Source organism: Saccostrea cucullata, unplaced genomic scaffold (genome assembly GCF_032062105.1).
Source record: "Saccostrea cucullata isolate Sc308-1 unplaced genomic scaffold, CSIRO_AGI_Scuc_v1 ctg530, whole genome shotgun sequence".
Taxonomy (NCBI): Eukaryota; Metazoa; Mollusca; class Bivalvia; order Ostreida; family Ostreidae; genus Saccostrea; species Saccostrea cuccullata.
Window position 1 is genome coordinate 515,630 of NW_026934319.1, and position 22,089 is coordinate 537,718.

A 22,089-nucleotide genomic window follows, 5' to 3' on the forward strand; every position below is an offset into this window, starting at 1 on the left:
ACTTGTTTTTGCCTGCATTTCTTTGGACCTTTTCCATTTTAGTTGTTGGTCAAAATTCAGCCGTTCTGTATGTCGTTGAAATTTATTATTTTTACTAGTATTGAATTCAAACACTTGTAATTTTGACAGATGTTCAGGTCTCCAAAATCAGATAATTACACAAGAGATCCACAAGCCTTATAGGTCACCTGAGCCATGTAACAACTTTCCAGCAATTGAATTAGGAACACAGGAAAAGAATTTTCACATAATTAATGAATTTTCACTATATAAACCAACTTTTATTCGCGACGACTTTATTTCGCGATTTATCAGGAGTAAACTACTTCGCGACGATTAATTTTCGCGATTGAGCTTCTTTTATCTGTAGTTAATAGAAACAGAGACTTTTAGGACCGGTTCGCGGTGAGAAATATTCGCGATTAACAGGCTCTCGCGAACTTCGTGAAAATTTCTCGCACGCGAATAAAAGTTGGTTTACAGTAATCATTAGTTTCAGCCGAACCATAATACCAGAACCCCTGAGCCAGGGGCCATGAAGTTCATAATTTTAGAAGAGGCACCCTTCCTCACCATTACTGTGTATATGTAAAGTGTTGATAGTTTGTTTGATACCAGTAGAAGATTTTCAAAGAATTACATTGTGTAAGTAATTTTCATTATACACTGTATAATCAAAAGATCCCCTCTCTAACACCAGAAACTCGGATCCAAGGGTCATAAGATTCACAATTTTCGAGGAGGTCCCCTTCTTCATCATTGCTATGTACCGGTAGGCAGTTCATTTAATTTAATTTCAAGGAACAGAGGAAAAGCTTTTTAGGAAATAATGCATTTTCACTAGATATTTACTAGAACCCCGCTCTAGCACCGGAGCCTCTGACCCTGGGGCCATGAATTTCATAATTTTGGTAGAGTGTGCTGATTAATTCTGATTAAAACCATGCAACACATAGTTGCTTGATATCCTAAGGTTAAGAGGAAGATTGTTTAATATTGCATTTACAGTGCATTTTGATGGTTTAAGCACCACTCCTCAGGCCCTAGAGGGCCTGCAGGGGCTGAAATTCAAAGATTTTATTCCGGTTTACCCATAGATGCTATATGCCAAAATTGGTTTAAATTCGATCAGTAGTTTCAAAGAAGAAGCTTAAAACATTGGCGTCGGAAGCAAATTGAAAGTGGTGGGCTAAGTGAAAAGACGGACGACGACAGACAAAAGCAGATAGCAATTGGTCATCTGTCAGTAAGTGACCTAATAAAAGTGACCAAATGCTTTGATGTTAAAAGTTTTTACTTAAGATTGGCTTATCGCAAGTAAACATGCAAGCTTTATGTTACTTGTTTATCGTGAAAGTTTCGAGCTGCAGAACTCTAGCCTTATGGTTTTATGTATCAGTTTTTGATTAACGCTACAGATCCCGTAATGCAAAGAAGGTGCAATTTACGGTGCAAGATTATCTGCGCACTGTTTGGAAGAATTTCTCCACTTTCCAGCAATCAATCGACTACCTTCAGTTCTGCAGCTAAAGAATGATGTAAAAAAGAACATTATAATTTTTCCAATAAGCTTTGAATAATATTTTTTTCTTATCAAGTCTAAAAAGGCTACTTTTCTTATTAGATGGAAACCTGATCGGCTCATAATATTGCATTATAATAACATGTGCATATTGCCTTGGACGGACTTTGTACTTGGTCAAAGGTTTATGTCCTCAGAAAACACGGAAATCATCAGTTCAAACTTTCACCACTGCGTCGACCGACAGCCGGAACTTATTGGATAATTTAACGAAGTGGCAATAATTTTTATGATTTTTCACATTAATCCTGCATGTTAATGGAAAAAGTGTGAATAAAATACTTAAGTATATCAACAGAAGCAATCAAGCTTCACTGTCAAGCAAGGTCATGCAAGGCATTACGAAACAGAGTACGATGGAAAAATTGTGTAGGGATTTGGACAAGGATTAGTGCCATCGCACATGTGTTAACAAATGTTACAACAAAGGATTTTTTACAGCATACTTATTATGTGAAATGCACTTTAACTTAATATTACGCGTTTTTATCTCTAGCTTTTGTCAATTATGTTTTTGCCTGTCTGGTCAAAAACAAGCTTAGTTAACTTGGCAAGGTATTTCTAATGTCAATGGAACATGAATATATTTTTGTCTATATCTTTGATCCTTGGCTTGCAAAGTTGATATTTTAAAGGATCAAAACTCGTAAATTATACATAATTGTACATTGTATGTACTTTCAATGATTACCAATCAAGAAAGCAATGGAAATACTTTTTGATTGTCACATCTTCTATTTTCTAACCAGAGAAAAAGGACTTTCAAAGAATTGCAGTTATATCTTCTGTGTCCAAAATATAGAAATGTACAAAGTAACGCAAATGTTGATAATGACTTTTGCGTGACTTTAATGCATTACCTTTGTAAGGAAAATAGTCATGTATTTCAATCTATAGAAATGCTGTTCCCAGAAAAAAAGGCATAGATAATAATTACATGTCACACCTATTTCAAATGGATTTTCTAAATCATTTGTCTATACCACTAGATATCCTGTGAAATCTGCTCTATACCTTTCATAAATGTTCATTTTTGCTCGTTCCTTGAATGGGTTTTTTCTCAGCAGGTGAAACTTCAATGGTACACCAGTTGATTCATTAAATTTGGAAATGACGTACTGAAAATATCAGTGACGGTAATTGGACCCATGGCAATTTTATTGGTTAGTTTATTAATGACATTTTTTACTTTACAAATACCCCGTTATGGTATTCTCTTCAATAACGCTGACGAATTTGGATAAGTGGCAGATTTAAACCACTTTCATTCAATAACTCAGAATAAAGAGCAAATTGCACTTTTGATGCAAATAAAACATCTATTTTTAAAGACAATCCAGACGATTGTTTTTGATCCACTTCAGAAGACAATTTATTGGGTACTTTTTCGTGAACAGTAATTTGACCTTGGTCATAACTATGATTTTTGACCCACGACCTTTAGTCAGGACCTACTTTCAAAATAAATCATAAAATAGACGGGGCGTTCTCAATATAAACGTGCATTACCTTTCAGGAGACGGTGAGACCTTTCAATAGATACGATGATTTTTACCCTACCTTGAACATGTTGAAGTTTGACATTTTTTAAAAATGTTAATTTAAACGTTAACATTGAGAATATCTTTTAATGAGGGAAGATTCAACATGCGCATTTCATGCGAGTAGAAAGTTTCAAAATCAATCGAGCGGAAAAGGACAACAAAACTTAAAAAAAAAAAAAAGATTGCCTCATTGATAACTAGATAGAAAAGAAAAATGTGTCTCAAGAAAGAAGATAAATCAACAGAAATATTGTTATCCATAGAAATCTTAGGTGTTATAATTTGATAAATATGCATGCACATGGGCATGTTTATTTATTCTCTTACTTATATTAAGCAGAACTAAATTTTGTAAAGAAAATCAAAGTACTCAGAATTACAGAGAGCCGGGCTCATTTACAGAGTAGAATGGATTTCTTACATGAATCACGTTTATATTCTGATGAAAAAAATATTTTAAAACTATCAATATAAATGATAAGACACTGACAGTGAGTTTTTCAATCCTAATACCACGGTCCGATTTTGTCAGAATCAGAACTAATCTGGTACCGCAGCTGAATGTTAACAAACAGGCCAGTCTGGTTCCCCCTCCTGCTTTACCTCGTATGTGTAGAGAACTACGGTAACACGGATTATCAAAAATCCTTACGCTAATGAACTATATTCTTTGACTTATGAAGTTTTCAAAGTCATTACTACTAATGTTTATTTTATATAGATAAAACTTCGTTTTATTTTTGTTGCTTTATTTAGCGTTTGTATTATCTCAAAAGCGGTTGAGAGTAAGAAATATATTTTTGCACGTAACTTTGAAATGGCGACTATGGGGTTAACATCCTGCCTTGAACAGGATCACATAAGCCGGCAATTGCTCTTTGAGCAATAAGCCCGGCTAAAAACGAGGAAACAAGAAAAAAAATGTAAGCTTGTTCAGTTGAAGCTTGAACTGATACAGAAATTTGCAATAATGAGGAAGATATTCCCATGTGAATCGCTGGTTAGAATATGCATGAAAGACAAGAGGCCCATGGGCCTTATAGGTCACCTGAGCATTATGCAACAACTTTCCAGTGATTGAATTTGATTCATGTTTTAATCCAGATGCTATGGCATTCACAATTTTGAAAAAGGCACCATTGATCATCATAACAATACACTTAGCAGTTGTTTAGTTTGTTTACTTAATACCCATAGGCAGGGTAGGGGATCAAAAAATGCATTTCAAGTAATCAGTAATATTCAGCATGATCAGTAATGCCCCAATCACACATGAACCCCTGGCCCTTAGGCCTAGTTCCACACATTGCACAATTTTTAAAAAGGTACCCTTGCTTTTCAAAAATATTTGATTAATACCAAGGAGAGATTTCGAACAATTCATCCAGTTTCAGTATATAAGTACAGCCCCCCCTCCTTTATGGTACCCCTGACCCTGGGGCCTTGAAATTCACAATTCTGGAAGATTAGTACCCTATTCACAATTCTGGAAGATTAGTACCCTTGCTCATCATAACTATATAGGGAGTTCATCTGCTTAATACCCAGGAGCAGAGAAGAAAGATTCAATGTATTTTCACTATATAATCAATAGAGCCCCGCCCTATCACTAGAACCCCTGACCCTGGGGCCATAAAATTCACAATTTTGGTAGAGGCACTCTTTCTCATCATAACTATGCACTTAGTTAGTTTATTTAATACCCACGAGCAATGAATTTGATTTTCAAAGAATTCATTTATTTTCACTATATAATCTATAGAGCCCCCCCCCCTTACACCAGAACCCCTGACCCTGGGGCCATAAAATTCACAATTTTGGTAGAGGCACTCTTGCTCATCATAACTATGCACTTAGTTAGTTTATTTAATACCCAGGAGCAGAGAAGAAGATTTTCAAAGAATTCATGTATTTTCACTTTATAATCTATAGAGCCCCCCCCCCCCCCCCTTACACCAGAACCCCTGACCCTGGGGCCATAGAATTCACAATTTTGGTAGAGGCACTCTTGCTCATCATAACTATGCACTTAGTTAGTTTATTTAATACCCAGGAGCAGAGAAGATTTTCAAAGAATTTATGTAATTTCACTATTATAATCTATAGAGCCCCACCCTAACACCAGAACCCCTGACCCTGGGGCCATAAAATTCACAATTTTGGTAGAGGCACTCTTGCTCATCATAACTATGCACTTAGTTAGTTTATTTAATACCCAGGAGCAGAGAAGAAGATTTTCAAAGAATTCATGTTATTTCACTATATAATCTATAGAGCCCCCTCCCCTTACACCAGAACCCCTGACCCTGGGGCCAAAAAATTCACAATTTTGGTAGAGGCACCCTTGCTCATCATAACTATGCACTTAGTGAGTTTATTTAATACCCAGGAGCAGAGAAGAAGATTTTCAAAGAATTCATGTTAATTCACTATATAATTTATAGAGCCCCACCCTCACACCAGAACCCCTGACCCTGGGGCCAAAAAATTTAAAATTTTGGTAGAGGCACTCTTGTTCATCATAACTATGCACTTAATTAGTTTATTTAATACCCAGGAGCAGAGAAGAAGATTTTCAAAGAATTCATGTAATTTCACTATTATAATCTATAGAGCCCCATCCTAGCACTAGAACCCCTGACCCTGGGGCCATAAAATTCACAATTTTGGTAGAGACACTCTTGCTCATCATAACTATGTACTTAGTAGGTTTATTTAATACCCAGGAGCAGAGAAGAACATTTTCAAAGAAATAAGCATTTTCACTATATACTTATCTAGCCCCGCCCTAGCACTAGAACCCATGACCCCAGGGCCATGAATTTCACAATTTTGGTAGAGGCACTCTTGCTCATCATAACTATGCACTTAGTTTATTTAATACCCAGGAGCAGAGAAGAAGATTTTCAAAGAATTCATGTTATTTCACTATATAATCTATAGAGCCCCCCCCCCTTACACCAGAACCCCTGACCCTGGGGCCAAAAAATTCACAATTTTGGTAGAGGCACTCTTGCTCATCATAACTATGCACTTAGTTAGTTTATTTAATACCCAGGAGCAGAGAAGAAGATTTTCAAAGAATTCATGTTATTTCACTATATAATCTATAGAGCACCCCCCCCCCCTTACACCAGAACCCCTGACCCTGGGGCCAAAAAATTCATAATTTTGGTAGAGGCACTCTTGCTCATCATAACTATGCACTTAGTTAGTTTATTTAATACCTAGGAGCAGAGAAGAAGATTTTCAAAGAATTCATGTAATTTCACTATTATAATCTATAGAGCCCCACCCTAGCACTAGAACCCCTGACCCTGGGGCCATAAAATTCACAATTTTGGTAGAGGCACTCTTGCTCATCATAACTATGTACTTAGTAGGTTTATTTAATACCCAGTAGCAGAGAAGAAGATTTTCAAAGAAATAATGCATTTTCACTATATACTTATTTAGCCCCGCCCTAGCACTAGAACCCATGACCCCGGGGCCATGAATTTCACAAGTTTGATAGAGGACTCAATGCTGATTACAATCATGCAAACAGTTTGACTGCTTGATGTCCAGGAGTAAAGAAGAAGATTTTTAAAGATTGCACTAATTTTTGTGGTTTTTGCCCCACCCCCAGGCCCCAGGGGGGCAGGGACAATGAAATTCACAATTTTTGTTCCCCTTTACCCATAGATGCTATATTTTAAATTTGGTTGAAATTGGTTCAGTGGTTTCAGAGAAGAAGCTGAAAATGTTCAAATGCTCACGCACGACGAACGACGACGGACGAAAAGTGATAGCAATAGGTCACCCGAGTTTACTCAGGTGACCTAAAACAAGAATTGTGCTAGTTCCGTCACTGTAAATAACCATATTTAGGAGATACTAAGGAAAGTCCATTTGCTGCAATAGCAAAACACTAGGTCTGATAAAGAAGAAAGTGACATAGACTAACCATCAGTCATTGAAAGGGGATCGAGGGTTTGGTCTCCTCAAAATCCAGAATTTCTGAATTCCACAGGAACCCCTGTCACTGGGCCAAGCATTTTACAAATTCGGAAAAGGAAACCTTGCTGATTTGCTCATAATAAATTTTTGATTAATACCAAGGTGAATATTTCAAAGCATCAATTCGTTTTCAGTATAAGGCACCCAAGGGCATTGTAAATCACAATTCCGGACGAAGAACCTTTGCACATCATATATATGTATATGTACTTAGATATCGGCAAAATACCCAGATTTTCAAAGAATTAATGCATTTTCACTATTTGATCAAATGAGCCCCACCTTAACATCAGAATCCCATGCCCAGCGGCCATGAAATTCACATTTTTTGAAGAGGTGTGCTTCCTCATGATAATACGTACTAACTTTATTGGCTAAATATCCAAGAGCAGAGAAGATTTTTAAAAGAATTAATGCAATTTTACTATATGACCATTAAAGCCCCACCCTATAGCACCAGAAGCCCTGCAGGACCCTGAGCCATGAATTTAACAATTTATTGGTATAGAATGGTCGATGCTCATAACAATCATACCAACAGTTTGACTGCTTGATGTCCAGAAGTAAAGAAGATTTTTAAAGATTACATTAATTTTTATGGTTTTAGCCCTACCCATCTGGTCACAGGAGTAGGGGCCATGAATTTTACAATTTTATTCCCCTTCATCCATAGATGCTATATGCCAAAATTGGTTAAAATTGGTTCAAGATAAGAAGGTTAAAATGTTCAAGAGCTTGCGAACGATTGTCGACGAACGACGACGGACAAAAACGGATAACAGTAGGTCACCTGAGTGACTCGGGTGATCGTAAAAAAAGGAAGACAAGCAAGCCACACAATATAATCAAAATACACTGAACCTTAATAATGATCTCTGTATATAGTCACATCTAAAACTATTTTACTTGAAAGAATTTACTTTTTGAATTAACATATCGAAATTGTTATTTGATTCATGTTTTATGCTCAAAATTAACCTTTTCATGGAAAAGTACAAAGATTTTTACTGGATGTACATGTATGTTACATGTTGAATCTAGCTTTATATATATACATCACATTATAGATATAAATTATATACATTTAAAAATGTAACCACCCTGTATAAACCGAAGGCCCGCGTGTTGCTATTGGAATAGGTGCTGACACAAAAATGATCAATCACTGCTAAAAGACCCTACATGTATCTACCAAGTACAAGCCCTTCGCACTTAAGAAGGGTGCAAATTCTTTAAAGTATGTTAAACAAAACTTTCCCAAAAAGTTTTTTTTTTACTGAAGTGCTCATGCTACATTTATTGAAATAACACAAGCAAGGCAACTTAAGGACTAACTGAAAAAAATATACGTAGTAATATGATAAATCATATCTATTAAATGACAAGACGATAAAGAAATAAAAAAAAATTGTGTTCGGATCAAATTAAAGCTAAAACGTGACTTGAAATGCAATATTCCAATATTCAACCACACGCAGTGGACACTGAAATATTTATATTGTAATGTTTTGCTTGAAATTCTCGAACAATTTTTTTTAAACATTATTATAAAACATAAATTTTATAGTGCACTACAATATCATTTTAATTGACTAGATCGTGCTAGTAATAAATCTTTAACTGCAGAAAAAGGCAAGCGAACAGATAATATGTTCATTGACTTTCCTCACTTTTGCTTTAATTTACATTTTGCATTAATTGCATATTACGTATATTATTACCACTTTCCTACAATTTTTTTTTAATGCGTATTACTTTTGCAGGGGTAAAATTAATAACACTGTGCTTACGATGAAATACAGGGGTGTTGCTAAAATGCGGAAAGGAAAACGGAAAGGAAAGCGGAACGGAACGGAAAACGGAAATTATGTTTTGGATGAAATCACTTAAAATACACAAATTTTATCGTAAACGATATATTTTGTACATATTCAATCCCCCACTATTAAATACAATTGCAAGATGATTTTGTCATGCTCAGTCTCTTATTTACGAAAATCACTACCATAGCAGTCACCTAGAATCGAATTTGAAAAGGGGGAGGACGAACTTGAAAAGTATTTGACAAGCAAAAACACAAAAAGAAGACAATTGTTTGATTCGGAAAAGTTCCAACTCCAACATCTTTCAGTACTATTTTTTTTTTACACGAACTTACTACATGTACATTTATATTTTATAATTAATTACATTCACAAAAAGTGTGAGGATGTCAACTTGAATGAACATTCCCGTAGTAAAAAGGTTATGACTGGGGGGGGGGGGGGTATTTGATATCTAGATGAACCATGGAAAGAGAAATAAAATATTTGAAAAAATTTATAAGGTTACATTTAGGGAAATCTTTACGGCAAGCTCGAATAAACATCTCTTATACACACTGGTTGTTAAAATTTTATTCAAAATAGACTCGCTTTCTGTATATTTAACTTCTGGATAGACAAATTTGGAAAATTTTCATGTGGTAGATATAATGCAGAATCTTTGCATTCAATGAAGTTAAAATTTGTTTGTTTGCGGTACATATGTGTGTGTGTGTTTGGGGGGGGGTGTATATGAATGACCTCGTAATAAATGAGTTTGATTTCCCGCTCATCTGAAAGGTCTGAGAAGTTGTAATAGGTCTGCCCCCTTTTTGTGTCCAAAATATACATAAGGTTTAATAAATCAATTTTTAATGTGGCTGTGGGCCCCTACCCAGGCCCGAAACTGCCACTCCCCCTTTCATGGTTCGTGAATTCGAGACTGCGCGCATAATCTGAATATAATAACTAGTTATTTTTGTCTTTACAGACATTGGCATTGGGAAAAAATTGAAAGAGGGAGTTGCGGGGGTCAGCAAAAAATTTCCAACATACAAAAAATTTCACAAGCAAAAGAAAGGGGGATGTGTCCTTTGCCCAAACACGAAAATCTTATTTCGTGTGTGTGTGTGTGTGTGTGTTTGGGGGGGGGTCGAATTTCTTTCAGTACCATTTTTTTCCCAAACACTACCACTTAACCTTCCTTGACAGAATCTGCGACGGGGCCTGTTGAAAGGGGTTGGGGCATTGCTTGTACACCAGTTCTGAACTGAGGGCGTGAATGACTCAGGAATATTTTACAATAAAGTTTTATTAGAAATGACTTTTACAACAAGAGTATTGCTCTCTTATCTGATTTATATCGAATCTATGTTATTTGTTTGACAAAAATTTTCCGTTTTCCGTTCCGTTCCGTTTTCCGTTCCGCGTTTTAGCAACACCCGAAATACAGAGTAAAATTAATGAACTTTTTGCACACTGAAAGCACGTTATTCACCCAACAATGTGAGAACGCTTGAAGATAAAGGAACGTTGATAAAAATCATACACAAGCAAATTCTTAGTAATGTCGACAGATTGAACATTATGCACTGAACGCCCTCGATGATGTTCAAAGTGTACATGATTTACTTACGGTTTACATGATTAACCTACGGTCGCGGTTTACATAATTTACCTACGGTTAATATGATTAACCTACGGTTGATTACTGTGGACGCGCTTTTGACGTTTAGAAAATTGCCAAAAATCCAATTGGAAATCTATATGCTATGGTGGCATATTTCTGCCCCTTGTGTGCAAGTTATTTTTCTATCAAATATGACGACATGCAAGATAGTTATGCCAACATGCAAGATAGTTATGTCAACATGCAACATAAATATGTTGACATGCAAGAAAATTGCAATCAAATAAATAATATAAAAAAAATCTTCAAAAATCTCAAATATCGCCCACATGTGACATCCAACATGCAAGATGCTACTTATTTATGTTAACGTGCAAGATAAATATGTTGACATGCAACTTATTTATGTTGACATGCAACTTATTTATGCTGACATGCAACTTATTTATGTAAACATGCGACATATTTATGTCGACAAGCAACTTATTTATGTAAACATGCGACATATTTATGTCGACATGCAACTCATTTATTTTGGCATGCAACTTAGTTATGTTGACATGCGAGATAAAAATGTTGACATGCAACTTAATTATGTAAACATGCGACATATTTATGTTGACATGCAACTTATAAGTTGCATGTCAACATAAATATGTCGCATGTCTACATAATTAAGTTGCATGTCGACATAAATAAGTTGCATGTTAACATAAATAAGTTGCATGTTAACATATATAAGTTGCATGTCGACATAAATAAGTTGCATGTCAACATAAATAAGTTGCATGTCAACATAAATAAGTTGCATGTCAACATATTTATCTTGCATGTTAACATAAATAAGTAGCATTTAGCATGTTGGATGTCACATGTGGGCAATATTTGAGATTTATGAAGATTTTTTATGATTTTTATTTTATTGCAATTTTCTTGCATGTCAACATATTTATGTTGCATGTTGACATAGTTTTGTTGCATGTCAACATATCTATCTTGCATGTCGACATATTTGATAGAAAAATAACTTGCAAACAAGGGGCAGAAATATGCCACCATAATATGCAGATGTATTTTGGTCCCTGTTAGTACCCGTTATTATCATTTTTATAAACAAAACATCTATCACTCTTTTTATATCAGTATTCTATAGAAATCATTGATCAGAGAGAAAGAGAAAAAAAACACAATAGTTTACATGCTAGATAATTAACTTTTAACAACAGGAGGAAAAACAACACATAAAAATGGCATTACGTAATCAAGGTGTTCTCAGATAAAAAGGTACTTTGATTGTGATAAACAAGATCTCGTGTATATTGGTTAATTTGTTCCGGAATTCTGAAATCTGGGGACTTACCGTCTAAAGTTAACTAGCAATCGTCGGAAAAAATACCCATTAAATGGTAAAACAAATAATGCTGAAAGCAATTGCTAGTTTTCGAAGACTCTGGATTTTTAAAAAAAAAGAATTGGTGATATAATTTCGTGTCAGATTTGTTACTATTCGTGTAGTCGGAAGACACACATTCATCAATAATTAACAGGCACAAGTCTTTGCCACAAATTAATGTAATTCAGTTTAACAGAATTATTCAGCCGTGATTCCAGTGAAAAGTTAAGCATTCCGTCTAGGCTTTCAGAATAGAGCCACCCTTGTATTTGTTCAGCATTACCTTTGACTTTATTGGGGGTATTCTGAAGATGTTTTAGTCATTATCATGACAGTTTTAAAACCACTCGGGATTTAGCACAAGAAATAGATACATGTACTAATATTTCACATAAAACTAGTGCTAATTGTAACGGGGACCGTTACAGATGTTCCCCAAACGCTCCCCAACTCCCTTTTGGTGCCATATTCCCTGTAAGCTTCATTAAATAAGACAACCTCTATGCATCTGAGATTTTAACAACATTAACAAAGAAGTGTACAAAAATCATTTAAACTTTAGCATTGCACGCGTGCATATGTGAATGCATCATGACCATATCATCTTGTCTACACAATCTATATTTTTAATATACTGAATATTAAAGTATTTAATCCAAAATTATTTTTTTAAAAATACGCTCATTCAAGTGTATGTTTGATTTTACTCATTTCACGTGCACGCACGTGCATACATGAGCATGGTGACCATACCTTCTTGTAGAAGTCCATTACATCTATCTATGTTCTAAATTCCACCCCGTTTGGGTGAAAACTAAGGGAGTTATAGCTGTTTAAAGTTTCAGCCAATCAGATTGCAGCACATGTACACGCACGTGTATGCATGTGCATGGTGACCATACCTACTTGTAGAAGTCCATTATATCTATCTATGTTCCAAATCCCATCCTGTTTGGTTGAAAATCAAGGGAGTTATAGCTGTTTAAAGTTTCAGCCAATCAGATTGCAGCGCACGTGCATGCACGTGTTTTCATGATAATTGCTTTATTTCATGTTGTAGGATATCCTAATGCATGGCTATGTTCAAAATTTCAAAGGATTTCGTCAAAAAACAAGAAAGATATTGAGACTTTAGTTGCAGCCAATCAGAGCGAAGTGCACGTGCATGCGCGTGAGATCTTGCTATTTTCACCATGTCGTCATGTCTATACTACTAATATATCCTCACATAATGAGTTTCAAAGCATTTCATTTAAAAATAGAACAGTTGTGGCTATATCTATTATATTGGTCATTTCACGTGTTGCACGTGCACGCTCTTGCAAGCACGTGCGCGCAAAATGACCTTGATTCCGCAAATCTACATAACATGTCTACTAACCCTAAAAAGGTTTTACTTACATCGGACGAACAGTTTACAAGATCATTCCCGGACAAAAAAGTTCCAGGAAGAAGAAGAAAAATAATAATAATAATAACTAGTGCTAATTGTAACGGGAACCGTTACAGATGTTCCCCAAACGCTCCCCAACTCCCTTTTGGTGCTATATTCCATGTAAGTCTTATCAAATAAGACAACATCTGTGCATTTTTGACTTTAACAACGTTTTCCCAGGAGGATACCAATTATATTCTAAGTTTAACATTGCAGGCGTGCGCATGTGAATGCACGTGCGTAATGATCATATCGTCTTATTAGCTGCAGATCTGTAGCGTTATTTTATATATTTGTATTTTACCATGGTCAAAGACAAATATATAAAAACAATAACGCTACAGATCTGCAGCTAATCGTCTTATCTACACTTTCTATTTATTTAAATATACTCTATATTAAAGCATTTAGTCGAAAAGTATTAAAAATCACCCATTCAATTTCACTCATTCCAAATGCACGCACGTACGTGCATGTGCATGATGACCATACCTTCTTGTAGTAGGCCCTTATATCTATCTATGTTGTAAATCCCATCCTGTTTGGTTGAAAACCAAGGGAGTTATAGCCATTTCAAGTTTCAGCCAATCAGATTGCAGCACACGTGCATCCGCGTGATTTCATGATTTTTTTTTCTAAACCATATTGTAGGATATCCTAATGCATGACTATGCTTTAAATTTCAAAGCATTTCGTCAAAAAACAAAGGAGATATAGCCATTTAAAGTTTCAGCCAATCAGATTGCAGCACACGTGCATGCGCGTGATTTCTTGAATTTTTTGTCTGTCATATTGCAGGATATCCTAATGCATGACTATGTTTTAAATTTCAAAGCATTTCGTCAAAAAACAAAGGAGATATAGCCATTTAAAGTTTCAGCCAATCAGATTGCAGCACACGTGCATGCGCGTGTTTTCGTGAAAATTGTTATATATCATACTGTAGTATATCTTAATGCATGACTATGTTTAAAATTTCAAAGCATTTCCGCAAAAAACAAAAAAGATATTGAGATTTTTGTTTCAGCCAATCAGAAGGCAGCGCACGTGCATGCGCGTGAGTTCGTGATTAATTGACCATGTCATATTATCTACATTATTAATATATCCTCATATAATGAGTTTTAAAGTATTTCAACAAAAAATGTAAAAGTTATGGCCATATAAATTATATCAGTCATTTCACTCACTTCACGCGCCCGCACGTGCATGCGTATGCGCGCAAAATGACCTTCGTTCTGCACATCTACACAACACACCTATTAACCCTAAAAAGGTTTTAACTTTGTTTGGTGAACAATTTCTGAGAACACTCGCGGACAAAAAAGTACCGGAGAAGAAATAAGAAGAAAAAAGAATAATAATAATAATAATAATAATAATAATAATAAGAAACAGAGTAAAAACAATATGTTCCCCAACTTCGTTTGGGGAACATAATAATAAGAAACAGAGTAAAAACAATATGTTCCCCAACTTCGTTTGGGGAACATAACAATACATCTGTTTATTCAATTTTTTTTAAATAATATTGAATCCTCATTTGACACAATTGTGTTGAATTATCTGAGGTTACATATACAAATTTATATACAGTTGTACGCTCACAGTGTAAAATCAATTGACATTTGCGCTTGACCATGCTTTCACATAGAAACAAGTCTAACAGTCAAGATTTGATACATGAAGTTGTATAAATATTTTTCTCCAATAAATATTTCACTTGTTGTTTTCTTTTCCCAAATGTTGAAATGTTTTAATAAAACCTATTTTGTACGAAAAACAAGTTTTAAATTCGGAAACCATCCCAACAAAACATTAGTTTAATGGAATAAAAAACAATTTATAGCCAATAGGCCTAATGCATGTATTGCATTTATAATATGAATGCTTGGAATCAAATAAACAGGTGTCCGGTCCTGAGGTCATTAGTTTTAACAAAGTCCTTGTTTTATTAGAAATGACCAACACTGGTCTGCCTTTGGGCCTCATAACAATAGTCCCGGAGTCCCGTCACAGCGGAGTGCCAATGTTACGTGAAGTCGATATCGAACCAGGTTCTATCGGACAATAGAGGAGTAAATGTGGCTTTAATTAAATTTTGCAAATAGTGTCCATACTTATAATGAAAGAATATCGATATTGGTACTAAACACTGCCAAAAGGACGAATAGTTGTAATTACTGAGTTTCTCATAAGTCAAGAGTGAAATTTTGTTTAAATAATTCACTTTAAGCACATAATTTTATTGATCAACGTTTCTCTTGTTTTTTTTCTCAAGAAAAACAATAATAATAAAAATATGTTCATAAATATATTTTAAACTGTATTATCTCTCACTGATGTGAATAACTACATTCATGTATTAAGCAAGAGGGAAAAAATCTTGAGTCTTGATTTGAATGCACTGTCTTGTTGTAAAATTTTGAATGTACCGGGACAAAATTCACAACATGAAAATACTGTTACTTGCCTTGAACATATTGTTAAGCATTCATTCAATTTTTCGTATATAATTGTGTGACCAATATGAAAAAGACATATATATATATATAAATATTCCACTGTTCTTGTAAAAGTGAAAGCATTTTTTCTTTAAGTATTATATATATTTCGTAAATATACATGTACAGGGCATTAACCTTAGTTTTAAAACAAAAACCTGTTCAGAAAATCCGTCGCGTGTTCTGAGATAAACGTGTTTAAATTCATTTATTTTGTATCTGGCAACTAAAAGCGCAATGCAAGTCTGCAGTTTGCAAGGTTTAAGATATTTTTGTAGACAATTGGTCAAACTCCAAGGTCAATAGGTCCAATTTTGTGGTACCCGAAGAAAAGTCTTGTCATCTGTGAAATTTGAAAACCATAGCTCCACCATTTTAAAAGGTTATGAGCAAGGTTTAAGTTTTTGCGGACAGACAGACGGACGGTCAGGACAAAAAATATGTACGATTACGGGGCATAACCCCTGTTCAAAAATGACTTTCCGCCATTTCATTTGCCAAAAAAAAATATCCTACATGTAAACAAAATCAACAATAATATAATGGGGGTATCATTTTTTTGAGCTCATTAATTTTATTGAAAACAGGCGTATTTACCAACTGATACAAATAAACATGTAAGTTGGTTAATATATGTCCGTCTGATCAAAAAACAACGGTTTTTAAAGCACGGAATGCACTTTTGAGGCACATCGCAACGGTTTAATTACAATAATGCATGCGACAATAAGTACATGTCTCCTCATTGAAAGAAATTATGCAGAGCGATATCACGTTGACGGGATTTTTTCAAAGAAATAAAAACACTTCCACCTAACGTTAAACCATTTCCGTCGATGTTAAATCAAGTAAATGATCGTTTGATGTGGTTAAAATACAACGACATAGTTTTCATCGTTACGGATGACTGAGGATTGAAAGATAAATTGACGTACGATTGGAAATGAATTAATGATGTCACGTGTCACAAATAGCTCAATGCAAAGTACATGTTTGAATGGAACAAAACTGAGTGGTCTTCGCAAAACATTTCAAAGACCAAAATCTCAGAATATTCTAATAATAATTGAAAATTACAGGACGCGTTGTTTTTGAAGTATAAATGTGTTAAATTATTTAAATTTGGCATTTCTTACGAGGACTTAAAATGTTATGATACGTTAACGATGGAATAAAAACAAGACTCCCTTTCCTGCGCAATTTGCATCCATCTGACATATAATTACGTGGGCACCTAGTGAAATAACTGATAGCAGAAAAAAATCATTAATTGTTCTTTTAATTTGAGTGTTTATTCACTTTATTGTAATTAATTAGTTGCCTTTAGATTATATCCTCACTTTTCAACTGTTTGATAATAAAATGATTTTAATTAATGGCACGTTATTTATGCTATTGAATTTTAAATAATTAAATCCAACTATGAAGCTACCGTGTTGTTTTGGTCCTCTGTATAAACATTATTTAATAGGTTGTGGATTGAAAAAAATATATAAAAAGATATAATTCTATAATATCAAATGTTTAAGAATTAGAATTTTCTTTCAATTTGAAAAGCAACAGTTCGAAGGTTAATATTTTATGCCCTACCTTCCGCATGGCGCAGTGGTTAGCGCGTCTGCTCTAAGAGTCGCGAAGTAAGGAGATGATCCTTACGACGCGGGTTCGAATTCCACTGTGGGAAGTGGAGACTGCTCCTTCGGATGAGACCGTATAAACCGAGGTCCCGTGTCGCAGTAGGTGCTGACACGAAAAAGATCCCTCCCTGCTCAATGGCCCTAAATGCCGAATATAGGACAAAAGTGGCAGCTCTCCACCGGCAAGTGCTGGCCTCTCCATATGAATGAAAAATTCTCGAGAAGGACATCAAACAACATACTATCAATCAATCATACGCCCTGTTCATTAGTCTGTGAAACTTGCAGTCGGCTTTTCATTTTGGATAATAAGAGGCTAGAGACATCGAGCAAATTCAACAATTTTTGTCTTTTCGAATGAGGCTGAGTTGGTTTGCTTGTTTCTGATTAATACATTTACATATACATGTTAAGATTAAACTACCATATCAATATACATGTACACTAAATCGGAATCGGCATTCGTCCTAAATTGATTTGGAGTTTGGTAAGGATTGATTTTAACCTTATTAGTTAGGTAAAACTTTTTTTATTTATAAGAAACCTTTGCCGTTTTTAACAACATTTTTAAGAGTTCATTTCTGATCTAACATTTTTGCAAATTGACTAAATCAAAGAGAGATAAAATTTTGAATTTTTTCCCAAATGTTTTGCAAAAACATATTGAAAGGAAAACTAAAATTTGACAAACTCATATAGGTCATTCATTTATTGAAACATTCTTTTGTTTGTCTACATTTTCAAGATTGAAAATCTTGAAAAAAATATTGAGTTGTTTTAATAATTAAATATTATCAAAAGAAATTTATTCATCTTGCCTTAATTAAACAGAATGCACCTACAGAGTTTAATACCAATCACAAAAGAGGGTAAGTGCATTAAAGTCCGAATAATGTAATAATACTTCAACTTTGTACACTGTCTTGTAAGAAATGCTTGTAAGAAATGCCATAATGATAATGATATATAATTGTATATAAAAAATTAATATCTGTCTACTAGACTCTCATAAAAACACATAAATTCTACGCCCAGGAACTATTGTTTCCATTGAAACTAATATATATGTCTTCGAGGTCATTTTGCGCTAAAAATTAACACATCTTTTTTTCCCTGTTTATGCCAGGTTTTCACACAGTAATGATTATGCCACTGGCCAGTATACGATAACGCTACTGGTTGGACAGTGTTTTGTTTTCATTAACCCTGTTGTATATTTTCTTAAACTTACAAATAAATCCCGCTTTAAAAAAGTATTAATGGTAAAAAGTAAACTAATTTTAAGTTTAAGCTGTTGCTTCTAATTTATCTCGATGGGAGAAAATCTATTGATTTTATGACAGGTCCACTGTTGTCATGAACTAATTTTAGTATTTATCCAAGCAGGGAAATGCATAGTACATGTAAAAGAAATATCAAGCTTAAGATTTGTAAAATAGACCCTAATTAAACACAAAACAATGTTAGACTATTCTTTCAAGAAAATAACATACTGGCATAAGGTTAAACTGTTTGCCTTACTTAGGTGTGGTTGTGGGAATGGAATATACTGGAATTAGGCCCTGTATACAGATAAAGAGTTAGGCAAGATAGCTAATGTAAATAGGCCCTGCAAAATACATAAAAAATGAAGCTTGTGTATCCTCATGTGATCACTACCCATGTTTATTCATTAAGTTTTTGACCCAAAGTCTTAGGGCGGACCCAAGCTTCGTATGTTGTTATGCAGTACATGTATCAAAACCTACATGTATGCCGTATCCGGAAAACAAGCAATTTTCTTTCCTTTCACTCGGGTGTTTAAATAAGAATTGCAGCGGTTTTCGCGGTATTTAGATTTTAATCTTCTTCAAAATTGTTCTGCGGCTTTTTCCAAAAGTCTTTGACACTTTCAGAGATAAATGAAAATTCAATAGCTCCTCTGGCATTTCTTTCTAAGAGTGATTTATAACAAAGATGGGCTAAATTCTGACAATGCTATAAATCTACACTTTGAAATTTGTGACAATGCATAGGAAGGCAATCACGCCAAGAGGGATATTGATTAAAGAAATGTACACTTGTTTTTATTTAATTAATGTCACTGATGTCACTGATTTTTATCAGTGTGAAATAGCATTTTAAGCAAAATCTTTTAAAATATCAAAAGACTTTAATATATGATTGAGACTCGCTTTCCCGCTTATTAGTAATATACTAGTACTATACAGGTATATTGACAAGTAAATTGAAAGTTAGCTGCCGATTTTCTAAAGCTTAAATGACTGATTTTTTTTATCAATGTGAAATAGCTTTTTTAAAATACTAATAATCTTTTTAAATATCAAAAGAACTATATCATTGAGACTTGCTTTCCTCCTCATTAGTACTATACCTATCCAATATACTATATATTGACAATTAAATTGAAACAACTTGTAGATTTTCTACAGCTTTAATGACTTCGGAGGGCGTTGCTTGCGCTAACAAAAAAGTGAGACATTTGAAATCGTCACATGGAACTAATATGACGAATACCGTTAAGTATACTTATGTACTGATCCAACATTTCAAATATCTTTGAATTCAATTTAACGTACCAGATTCTAAAAATCAAAATCTACATTTGATGTTGTTGGTATAGGAAAAGTGTAACGTAGCCTGCGTATAGTAATTGTTTTATCCATATTGAAACTGAGAAGTTAGCCAATCTCTAACGAAGCAAGGATAGGAGTTGTAATAGAAACAAACTGCAAAAATCATCTTGTTTTAAAATAAAAACCATACATTAAATCTGTAGTTTCAAATAACAATTAAAACCAGATATATTTGTTTTTTACCTGTCGCGTATGTTTTTACACACTTTACAGTTCATGACCATTCCGGATATAAATTTACTTTATGAAACAAGAATACGAGTAGGGATATATATATATAACTGTACTATGTAACTTTTTATGATTGATTGTACATATGTATATTGTTTAACGCCGAGTCGGGAATTTTTCAGCCATGTTTCGGTGGGCTTTCTATATGGAGAAATCCAGCATACTTGGACAATTTCCCTGGCCAAAAATCTTTGTAATGTGAAAAATCTAGTTATCCCCTCCGTTTATAGTCTTTCCATCGTTCTATCAGTTAAAGCAAGAAGTGGTCCCCTAGGACCCACGATATCGACCAGTCAAAGACCAAAGTGTTTATTATTGAATAATTTCAAGGAAATAAACAGATGTGTCATTTTTCTTTCGCTGGTCTATTGGTTACTTGTATCATCCAGATGGTGGTAGGCGAATTAAAGGAAGAAGAAACGAAATTTAAAGTACAGACGGACACATTTAATTAAGATAGTTATAAATCAGCTATGTTTGATTATTGTTATTTTTTTTAATATTTCATTTTTGCAGATATTGTTAAAGTTCTCTTTAAAAAAAATCTAAAAGGTACCAAAATAGGAGCAAATTGTCATTACACACTGACCAAATTGAAAACAAATAGTACATGTTCATAGTATGTAGATTTAGCCATGTTTAACATTGTAATGAATTCGATTATAATGTACATGTATACTGCTTGGCCGCCCGCGTGGCGCAGTGGTTAGAGCATCTCCTCTAGATTCTCAAATTAGGGAATTCAAACCGATCCTTACGCCGCGTGTTCGAATCCACTTCGGGAGGTGGAGACTGATGAGACCGTATAAACCGAGGTCCCATGTTGCAGTAGGTCCCAAGATCCCTCACTGCTCAATGGCCCTAAGTGCCGAGTGTAGGCCTCCACCTTCATACGAGTGAAAAATTCTGGAGAGGGACGGTAAACAGTTATAATATTATGACATAATATTATATCATCAGGGTGACCATCTCACCTTGATCTTGTTACAAGATCATAATGTAGCCATCTGACATTTACATTTTGTCTGGATATAGATTAGTTTCTACTTACAGCTCGGTGACATTGGCCATTAAATCTGGATCAATTCGAGGGATACCAGAAATCGTATCTTTCTTTCTACACTCCATCACCAAAATGTTTTTGGCGCCTCCGTCTATCTTTTCACAGGTGCAATCACTAGTACAATTTCTGTTAAGCTTGGCTGCCGAAAGCATGGGTGGCAAAACAAAGTCCAGCAAAAGTAAGGTGAGTTTAAACGCAAACACGTGAATACCAGTCTTCATATTTGATTAAATATATATAATATTTTCAACATCTGCTAGATGTTCACATAATTTTCAAGAGTTGACACCTGTTGAAGGAAAAATTGGCTGATCAATTAGTCACGATTCGTATCCATCTAATTAAGCCGTGATAAAAGTAAATCCCTTTTGATGTTGCTCTTTTAATGATTATTCCAATTTTTCATAGAAATCCTGACATATAGAGTCCACTGACAGTGCAGAATCTCACAACATAACTGTTATAATGAAAATCAGAAAATGGACTTAACCCATTTCAACTCCACAATAAGATATCTGCTATACGTATGTGTGGGAAGAGATATTGATTTCTGTTAGCCATCCATACTCTCGGATACCGGTACCTTTAAATGATGTTTCGCAGCTACAGGTGCGATGATTTCCAATGGCCCGA

General features: G+C 34.6%; 1 protein-coding gene across 1 annotated transcript in view; it reads right to left on the reverse strand.

The window, feature by feature from the left end:
* The window catches only part of LOC134240473 (NT-3 growth factor receptor-like), a 39,055-nt gene extending 17,378 nt beyond the window's left edge, over window positions 1-21,677 (reverse strand). The window contains exon 1 of the mRNA XM_062722557.1: window positions 21,445-21,677. Within this exon, the coding sequence (XP_062578541.1) occupies window positions 21,445-21,677 (233 nt within the window). The remainder of the gene's footprint in view (window positions 1-21,444) is intronic.
* Between the last annotated feature and the right edge of the window lie 412 nt (window positions 21,678-22,089).